This window comes from Thermobia domestica, chromosome 7, assembly GCF_964235325.1.
Source record: "Thermobia domestica chromosome 7, izTheDome1.hap1.1, whole genome shotgun sequence".
Classification (NCBI taxonomy): domain Eukaryota; kingdom Metazoa; phylum Arthropoda; class Insecta; order Zygentoma; family Lepismatidae; genus Thermobia; species Thermobia domestica.
Genome location: NC_137460.1, coordinates 299042556 through 299053518, shown reverse-complemented (window position 1 = coordinate 299053518; position 10963 = coordinate 299042556). Strand labels below are relative to the sequence as shown.

At 35.8% G+C, this 10963-nt stretch overlaps 1 protein-coding gene across 4 annotated transcripts in view; it reads right to left on the bottom strand.

The window, feature by feature from the left end:
• LOC145691098 (uncharacterized) overlaps nt 1-10963 on the bottom strand; it is a 39334-nt gene that overhangs the window by 10004 nt on the left and 18367 nt on the right. For all 4 annotated transcript variants that reach the window (XM_081766783.1, XM_081766780.1, XM_081766779.1 and 1 more), the window contains exon 2: nt 6927-7572. In XM_081766783.1, coding sequence (XP_081622909.1) covers nt 6927-7519 — 593 coding nt within the window. In that variant the 5' untranslated portion in view covers nt 7520-7572. The remainder of the gene's footprint in view (nt 1-6926; nt 7573-10963) is intronic.

Sequence of the window (10963 nt, the reverse complement as noted above, 5' to 3'; positions counted from 1 at the left end):
TTTAATTCGGCAAAGCTGTAAAATTTCCTTCTCGATTCTTTGGGTTAGCCAAGGTACGCTATCTGTTGCCTATTTCAACATGGCAAAACTAAGAGTTAAAAAAAAGGAAACTTGCTCTTGTCTTCTCCTCCTTGGACTGGCCCAAACAAACTCTTTCTTTTCATAGCAACTACGTAAAAACTGATCCAAAGCTTTTACATATTTACTATACAGAATCTAAAATAAATAACACTGCAGACTTCCAGGCCTCAAAGTTCTATCTGTCACACTTTGGTGCAAGCTGATCTTGGCAAAGCTTGAGAGAAATGGAACGTACAACATAGATCACGATATTATACGGAACTAATATTATTTCAAATTCTACTTTCCGTTCTATTGTCTCGATACATTTTTAAGTTTACGAAGACATGTAATTGCATTTATCAATTGTTAACAATATGCAACACTGCGCTTGAGATCAGTATGACAAACCCTTTCCCTGGCTTTCTTGAAATTACACTTGTACAGTATCTGGTTTATCCCCCCCCAAAAAAAACTTAAATTCTTAAAACAATTGGAACATCTATAAAAGCGAAAGCAAAATAGCACAGTGAATTTTTAAGACATCTTGGCACAGTTCCGAGGCACTTTTTAAATTTACACTACGCTTTGTCCCTATGTTTGCTTTATGATGCAATATTTGATACGCTTTCCTCACTCTTTGTAACTTTAAAGTTTCCACTAGGAAACTGATCGATTACTCCACTGAAAAGTTGCATTCGAGATTAAAGCACAATTCTACCGTTTAAAATTATAGCCACATTTGATACTTTTATGCGCAGAGCTCTTCAATAAATGATAAATTGCTTATAGAAGGCACTGTACAGTATATCTATCTATCTATTTATTTATTTATATATATATATAGGCAAAAGACAAAAAGCACTGGTTGCTCAGTGAGGGATCCATGATTCAATCTTACGATGTGAGTTTTTGGTGCACCATCGTCTCCATGACTTTCACGGAGTTCTCTCGTTTGTTCGCACATTTTCAATTCTTCAAAATACATAATTTTACAAACCATTCTCTTCTATAGACTAGAAGATGTGGTACGTTAAATATTACAATGCGAATGTAGATACAAGTTGCGCAATGTAACTTAAATCACAGTTGTAGCATGGTGTTTACTGAAACTGAATGAATATTTCCAGTATTTTGTTAAGAAAAAGTATACTTCTATGGGGAAAAAACGTACGTGCAAAATACGACTGTGTGTTATTTAACAGCCTGTAAAATATGTTGAGAATGTCATCTTCAGTATCACATATAGAAGAAAGTGTACAGAAACTGGTGTGTTCAATCGGAAGAAAAAAAATATGACGAGAAGAATAAATGTTTTCTGTTCATTATTTCTCAGAGAATGCTTGTAATAATGTACACTGATCTTTGTGTGTGCTGCTCTTCACTTACCCCTCACAGCGAAACCTTTCGTTACCTACATATACACAACATTTATTATACATTCGACACAGAAACTCTATTATGTAAAAGATTAATTAACTACAACTATCAAAGAGTGTTATGCTAATGTTCATGCTTACAAATTAATATCTGCAATTGTCTTGACATTTCACAGATATTACATAAATACAAACTCCATATAAATTAAATGATAATATTATACAAATGTTCTAATTAAAAATACTTACAATAAGAACTATTCATTTTATTATGTTGTAAATACTATCCATTTTCTTTCTCGAACTAGCTAGTTTTTTCAGTGATTACCAAGTTAGCGCTATCACCATCTATACCCACATCATAGGGCAGCAATCTTAAAGGTCAGAAAAGGAATTTTTAACTTCTCAAGCTTTACACTACTTCCAGTATTTCCAATATCCATACAAATTTCCAGTAGGTTTCTAGTATCAACGGACATTTTATGTAACTATTAAATATGTGTAAAACGCTAAAGTTTTTGCTGCTCAGGAACCGAAATGCAACATTCACATACTAACAATTAAAACTCACAATACCACGTTTATTATTCCATGTCAATAACTGAGGATCCTACAAAAGAAAAAAAAATCCAAACATAGGGAAATTTCGGAGGCTTCTAGAACAGTAATAACGTAAGTAAGATGTGGTGGCATTGTAGATCGAAAAGATTTTAGTATCGATACTAAAGCCATACAAATAGTTTGTAATAACAAGTAATAAAGACTTATAAATTTGACATATTTAAAGGAAACTGAGAAGGTAAGTATCACACCCGATTATTAGATGATTTTAAAGACCACAAATCATGTTTCCATAATCTCAATCACAACAATTTGCTATTTGAAACAGTTTAAGACATTTAAGAAATGTGTAGAGAGATTTTACAGTGCTTAAATGACGTACATCTAGGAAATTGTTGGAAGATTATGCTCTCCTCTTTACATGTAACACTACAGCGGCAGGTTTGGTAAACATAATAACTACCACTTCTGCCAAGTGCACAATTTTAAGCAGTTTCTCACAATTTTTTAACGTTAATCAAATTGGGGATGGGTTTGGGATATCGCATTGCTCAGAATAACATGTTCACGTTTACTGGAAACCATTTACATGATTTGATGTGATAACTGTCGAAGAGTAGAGGCAAAATCTACTCAAAATCTTTAAATATTCAATCCCACGTAACGTTAATTTCTCCTATCAGAAATACATCATTTCATGGTGATAGTATAAAAGTCTCAAGCATTTTAAGTATTTAATTTTGTTAAGATATTGACCACAGACATTGCTTTACAACCTCATATTCTGAAAACCGTACGTAGGAATTTCAGGTACTTCGACCTTAAACAACTATCTTACTTTGAGAAAGAAAGTATATGTGATCTTGAAGCTTTGCTGGCGTCTACTATTAATCCAATGTTCTCGGGATTGCTGCCAGAATGAGTGTTGCTGTGCTGAGCTTTCTTAACATACAGGGCAACATCTTTAGAGCTGTGTTGGAGTGTGCTGGTCGTACAATTTATATTGTAGTCTAGGAATTGCTGTGTTTCTATTGGTTGTTTTTGTTGGCCAATGGCGTGCTCTGATTTTGCTGGTGAAAACTGCTCTCTGATTAGCTGATGGTTCTTTTCGTACTGAGAAGCTGGATCCAGATATCAGGTAAATGATAACCTTCGTCTCTGTTGATGGATGGCTTGTATGTACGTATGAATATAGATTCATGTATTTTCCTGTCCCAGAACTGTTTGCTTTCCTTTAGTACTTCAATTTGGTCACACATGGCCGTATGATTGTATTGTATGCAGTGTTCGGCTATTGCAGATTTTTCAGGTTGTTTAGGTCTGGTGTGTCGCTGGTGTTGTTTCATTCTGTCTTCAATGTTACTTCCCGTTTCACCTATGTAAGCGGCGTTACATTCACATGTTATCCTATAGATGCCCGGTATCTTTAATCCCAATGAGTCTTTTCAGTTGGTAGTAAACTCCTGATCTTCGGTGGAGGGCAGTTTACAGTCCTGATGTTGAATTTTTTCAATAGTCTTGCTAGTTGGTTGGAGGTTTTTCCCATATATGGAATAACTGCAATATTTTCATTGTCTGCCGTGTTGTCCTCTTTTGTGGTGCAATTTCTGCTACTGTATTTTTTCATGGCTGTCTAGATCTGTTTCGATGAATATCCGTTGAGTTTGAATACCGTTTCCAGGTGAGACGGTCCTGTGCTTATATTATCTGGATCTGCTATTTGGTATGCTCTGTGTATTAGAGTATTTAACACCCCCATCTTCTGTGCAGGATGATGAAAACTGGACGCATCGAGGTAGAGATCAGTGTGCGTGGTTTTCCTGTAGATTGAATGGCCTAGACTTCCATCTGGTTTCTTGTATACGAGTACGTCCAGGAACGGGATTCTTCTTTCTGTTTCTGTTTCAATTGTGAACTGGATGTTGCGGTGTATAGAATTCAGATGCTGCAGGCATTCGTCGAATTTCTGTCTGCCATGGGGCCATATGACGAATGTGCTGTCTACATATCTGTAGAATACTTTAGGTTTGTATGTTGCTGTTTCTAGCGCTTTGTGTTCAAAATGCTCCATATAGAAGTTCGCTATTACTGGAGAGAGAGGAGAGCCCATTGCCACACCATTGTTTTGTTCATAAAAATTGTCTTGGTAACTGAAGTAGGTAGACGTTAGGGTGTGTCTGAAGAGATGTGCTATATCCTTGCTGAAGTGCGATTCCAGGAGTTCAATAGAATCTTCCAGTGGTACCCTCGTAAAGAGAGAAGCCACATCAAAGCTGACGAGTATGTCATCTGCGTTTGTCTTAATGCTGGGTAGCAGTTGTACGAAATGGCTGTAGTTTCTGATATGGTGTGTACACTCTCCTGTTAGTGGCTGTAGCAGTCCTGTTAATTTCTTGGCCAGGTTGTACGTGGGGCCTCTATGGTGTTAACTATGGGTCGTAATGGAACTTCTTTCTTGTGTATCTTCGGAAGGCCATAAATCCTTGGTGGTATTGAACCGGAAGGTTTAAGCCACTTGTTTTCTTCTTCATTGAGACTAGAACTTTGTATTAATCTGGAGGTTTTTTTTTCGATGGCCTTGGTTGGATCTCTGTCAATTTTTCTATATGCTGGATCTTCCAGTAGGCATGTCAATTTGGAGCGGTAGTCTTCCCTGTTGAGAATGACGGTCGCATTCCCCTTGTCTGCTGGTAATATTATGATGCTATCATCTGCTCGTAGGTCATTGAGAGCTTTCCTTTCTTCTCTGGATAGGTTGTATTTCGGCTTCTGCTGCTTGGCCCTCATAAGGACCGTAACGGCTTGTGTGCGTATGTGGTCTGCTGCTACTTGGTCTAAGTGTTTTATTACTTTTTTAATACCGCTTATAGTTTCCGGGATGGGAATGTGTTTTGGTGTTGGAGCGAATTTCAGGCCTTTGCATAGAAGACTTGTAGTTGCTTCACTTAGTCTTTTGCTGGAGAGATTCACCACTGCATTTTCTCTGCTTAGATGAGATGGTTCAGGGTTTTGTCTTCGGTTTCCTAATTTCTCTTCGAATTTCTTCCTAAGATGAACAGTGTGTAATTCATGCTGCCTGCTACTATATGCATAAGTGATGGAATCTACCCATTCCCAGTCCCAGGTGTGGAGCACTGTTGGTAGATACAGAAATAGATGCTTCATTTCCCTGCCGTGCTGGTCTACTCTTCTGTGAAGTTCCTGTATCTCTTCCCTGACTAGAGCGTGGCTGGCCCTGATAAGGATCGGTTGTGCCTTCTGTAACGTCGATTACATAGGTGAAACGGGAAGTAACATTGAAGACAGAATGAAACAACACCAGCGACGCACCAGACTTAAACAACCTGAAAAATCTGCAATAGCCGAACACTGCATACAATACAATCATACGGCCATGTGGGACCAAATTGAAGTACTAAAGGAAAGCAAACAGTTCTGGAACAGGAAAATACATGAATCTCTATTCATACGTACATACAAGCCATTCGTCAACAGCGATGAAGGTTATCAACTACCTGATATCTGGATCCAGCTTCTCAGTACGAAAAGAACCATCAGCCACTCAGGGAGCAGTTTCCACCAGCAAAATCAGAGCACGCTATTGGCCAACAAAAACAACCAATAGAAACACAGCAATTCCTAAAGACTACAATATAAATTGTACGACCAGCACACTCCAACACATACCTCTGAAGATGATGCCGCTGTATGGTAACGAAAGCTCAGCACAGCAACACTCACTCTGGCAGCAATCCCGAGAACATTGGATTAATTAAGAAAGTATATATTTATTTAATTCCGCCTTTGAGTAAGAATGGAAAATTTACTAAATAGAACGCGGTGAGCAAGTTTCCTTGAACAATACTGTTCATTAGCCATGAGTCTCACTTACATCGTCATTGATGTAGTATGCTCCAAAATTATGATATTAATGTTTGTGGTACTGAAGCGTCTTCGGTTAGAACACTGAATAATAAGAGTAGTATTGTAAGTTTGTAAATTTGAGTTACATAACAATTTGACGTAGTGGCATTTGAAAACAAAACACGATTATGTACGGTTGGCAACATTATCATTATGGTGCCAATAGAGGGAACGTTAACGATTATCGACTCTTGGTGTTTCCACTGTACCAAATTTGAGTGTTTTGCAGATATTATTTTAAGAGTAAGAAAAGCGTTTGAAGATAAATAGTCGACCCTCTACATAAATGATACGAAAATATTTTAGTTCTGACTATTATCAATATGATACGGTAGACTTCGAATAACTATAGAACAAGTTGGAAAGAACTGAAAATTCGACATTTTTCAAGACGTAGTTTCGAAAAAGCTTCTTAAGTAATCAACACATCAAATCGCAAATAAGACTGTTTTCAGTAGATGCAAGGATCTGAGTGCTATTTTGAAGAGTTCAATACCTGAAATCGTTCCGGAGATGATAAGGAATATTTGTAAAGACTTTACACTCCTTAAAATGACAAATATTCGAGAGATTTATATCACTGTACCTTGCAGCTGATTATGCAATACAATAGCAGAAATATTTTGTAGCCGTAATTAGAACAAATCCTCACAAGGGCACAATTTTTATCTTTCATATTGAAAAAAATAAAAAAAACAGTGCATTTTTTCTTACTTTAACATATGACAGAACATGATGATTCCAAACCACGCCGTTCAACACCTATATTCAACGCCACAAAAGCCAGGTCTCCAGCGAAAAGCCGCTCTACGGAGATCCTAATGATGGCAATGAGTTCTGGAGCCTTCATCGTAACGGACGTGGCAGATGGAAAGTTCATACAGTATTGCAAACACTACCAATCTTAATATAAAATACTTGCTAAGTATGTCTTCATCTTATTACCAGGTTTAAAACTACCATGACCAAAATATGCATTTAAAAAAATCTATTCAAACATACCTTACTGATACATCGGGTGATACCGTCCTCAAGTATCCATTGTTCAAATTGGATATGTTTGGATCAAAAGTTGTACTACTTCCACTACATTCAATCTTGACTTGCACATCTACAGGGATGGAAGTCTCAGTCATTGGTTGAAATGCATTGAATAAATCAGTTTGCTCTAATTGTACACTGTCATTTTCCAGTTTGATTTCATTTTCCTCTGGGGCAGAGAGCACTACCGTTAAATCCGTTATATCTAGAGATTCAGATACGGCAATTGTTTCCTCTTTAATGTCTAAATCACTTATTACGCTGCTTGATTCTTCTTGTTTGACAAGCTCTCTTGCACAGGATGGGACTGCTAAATCATCTGTTTTCGGTGCATCAATCTCTTGAATACAATATTGCTTATGGGTTTCATCATCATCATTATCTGAGACAATGCGAATATCCTCAACATAAAACGAAGAAACATTGTAACCAGATTGAGACGAATCGGAGTCATAATCTAAATCATCCAGACAAAATGATTCAATTTTTGGAACACAAGATATAGTCACCATTTCCACGTCAGACATTGTCCCATCTACTTGTTTGTTATCCATGATAATAGACGTATGTTGAGAAAGTTTACAATAGAGTACTGGTGTCAATCAACCTGCAAAATATACGGTTTTTACATTAAGTATCAGAGATTGCACAATTTCTATCTCGAAAATATTTTCCTTTAGAGGCTTATAACTATTTTCTGTCTTTATCTTCTTTGCGGTTGATTAAAAGCTTAGTTATTGATTACATTATACTAAGGTACGTGAAACAATATGCGTTATAGCTATATCGAAAACAATGGCAATACCCACTTGAAATTTGGAAAAAGTAATTTCTAGACTTGCACATAATTATATTAATATACCAACAAGTTAACATCAGAAGTATATAAGAGTTGGAAAATATTCAAGATTTTTGCCTTATTGCGCACATTAGCCATGACGAAATCAAAGTTTGCGCTAATATATTACTCGTACGCTTATGTTGACACATTTTAGAGTTCAATTAAGAAAAAATAAACTCTCGTATGAACTTACAATGAAAATTTCGAGAATGGGAGCCAGGCCAAATATTCTCCAAGATAGGTAAGGAGAATGAAAAATACATAGAAGGTTATAGCCATGAAAATGTAAACACTTACCCGTACTAAAAGCTATATGCAAAAGTGTTAGATGAAAAGGCATGCCTTATGATGTCCGTCACCGGCGGCTTCGCCCGTTCAAATTTTAAATTCAGTAGGACATTCGATGTCACGATTAACTGGAGATTTCAAACCCATATAACTCCACGTTCAAATGAAATGTAAATATAACCCATTCTTTCTTCAGCCATTACAAGTTCCTTTGTAACTAAGTGGTTAGCATACACACTTCTGGCGTGAGAAGTTTGGTCTTGGCACCCGACGGGAGCTCCACGGGAATCCCACGTTGAGCTCTAGGTTCATTTCCCATATATATTCTCGATTTTGAAAGGAATGCTAAACTCAAAATCAACTCTGCAGCTGTTACCTTAGATTTTGGGAATTTATTATCTTTCATTGTCAGAAAAATATTAGACGGAGATTAAAATGAAAGTATATGCTTCTTTTGCACAGTAATTGTTATTACATCAAACTGATATGTCTTGGAATTGATGACACCTGTTCGCAAATATGAGTAGCTAACTTTCAACTTTAGAAAGAATTGTTAATGACGAAGTGTGTAACTAACATGTCACAACATATATACGAAATATTAATGTGGTGGAATCAATGGAGAAGCCTGAAGTTTACATTAGGGTATTGTTCCGTATTCTACCCTTCGCAAGCAAGACATCATTGCAAGCTTAAGTGGAAAGCTATTGATTTGGTACGAGCAGTAATCTAATACTAGTACTTCTAGAGTCAACAAAATTTCGGAAATATCTTAAGTTCAATTTTCCCTAAATTACTAGCAAATTCTAAGTGAGAAGTTCACTAATACTGAACTCAAATTTTAAATACCTAATATCCTGAAAGGAGATAGTATGGTTCTCGTTTGAAGTAATTTGCATAAAGAAATGACTGTCACAATGCGTGTTTTTTTGCTTCTCTTTATATTAATTTTGAAGAATTCAATAAAATGACAGCATTAACTTCAAGTATACTAATTTAATAAAGTTTCAAGTGCGGCTTTCATTACATTTACAATGACTTAGAAAAAGAAGATCACAAACTGTGTACCTTTGAGTTTATTTATGTATTGTCTTCGTAACCATGAAAATTTTAATGAAACTACTAAGTTCCTCTGCTTTGTATTGCATGTTCTTCTCAGTGTATAAAGTTGGTGTAGCAAAGACAGTTACAGAGGAAAGAAAATATCTTATATATCCTTCATAAATAAGAATAAATTGTAACAGGTTTCTAAGTCCTCAGCTGGATGTGCATACGATGATTTCTCTTCCTTTTTTAAAAAGTATTTTCTTTAATGTCAAGTCAGGCATATCACTTGAAAGCATCAAATTTCTTACAATGTTTGTTCATTTTTCAAAGAAGGACGAAATAAATTAAGTGATTTTATGTTTATCCTATATTAAAAAACTAAATGCAGTGGAAGGAAAACTTAATGACTGACATTTAATGAGGTTAGTACATACTGAAACTAAACTACATACGAAAATGGAAGTATAAGAGCGTGTACAGAATGGTCGTGAAATGAATGTGTACAGAATGATATTCACATAGTAGGCCTTACTAACGTACTTTCTTTTCTAGTAGTAATGCTCGAGGTTAACTTTTAACTTAAGTCTGTGTAGTCCTAATCCAACTACAGACGTAAGTGTGAATAATCATAAACTAGTACATCTGTATAAAATGTATTTATATTAGCGTAAGAGCTCACACATTAGAGCGCATAAATGTTATTCAAAAATGAAAAGTAAAACGTGTACAGTATAATTTTACAATGTGAAGATTAAGTATAGGTTAGCTGTAGTACTTCTAACGTAATGTAGAAAGTAGGCGAAGTTCTACTGGGAAAACAGGCTACATCTCTCAAAGAGGTTATTTGGTCACGCGTACAAGGCCTCGCCGAGAACATACGTAAGAATCGTATGTAGGAACTGAATCTAAACTGACAATCTATACACATGTAACGTTATTTGGACTTTTTAGTGAAACGACGCTAATGTAACATATAGGGAGGAAAATTTATGTTCAGTGTAGTTGCGAAAGCAAGTGCAATCCTTCAGGCGTCCCCAACGTGTAAGGTGGCAAGCTCCTGAAGTTGCTTTAATTTGGTGAAAACAAAGTTGCATCCACTTAGTTCAGACTCAGAAGTTTGTCTATTGCTTTATGGCTCATGAGTCAATTTTATTACTTTGCATTGAATGGTCTTGGGAGGCTTATTTAAAATGAGAGGTTAGAATTATTAATTATCAAAGATAGTTCGAGATATAATATACTCATGCCATTATTTTTAATAATTAACGTGCTAGGTCGTGTATTTTGCTTACAAATTTCTTGTTTTTGTGATTTGAGAATTGTAAAAAAAAAAAAAAAAAAAAAAAACTGGAAAATCTATATGTAGAGTGTTATCTAGGTTCATAATTGTTTTCGTTGTATGTTGTTTTTAAATGTGCGAAGGGATTAAGACGAAGCACTGGTTTAAATTTCCATTAACTTAAAGCTTGAAATAATTGGGGGAGAACATAAAATTATTTTACTACTTATCTAGTCAGGCGGAGTAACTATTGAATATTTTCTATTGTAATTTTCTTTAGTAGTCTTAAATCTGATTTAGGCTATGAGAAGTTTCGATAAAATGTGAGATGGTGGAGTTCGTTGATGTTAGGTGTTTCATTAAGAGAAATATGAATATCATGTAGTAGACATAGTTGATGAGCGGGTAAAATTTAGTTTCTCAGTTTATGGATTATAGAAATTCCTCTTCGTCCGTTATATAACTTAAGGTGTGTAGAGCATTAGGAAAGGGTGAATGGGAGTGCGGCACCTCGAAACAACTTCTTGCCCCTGCTACAGGATC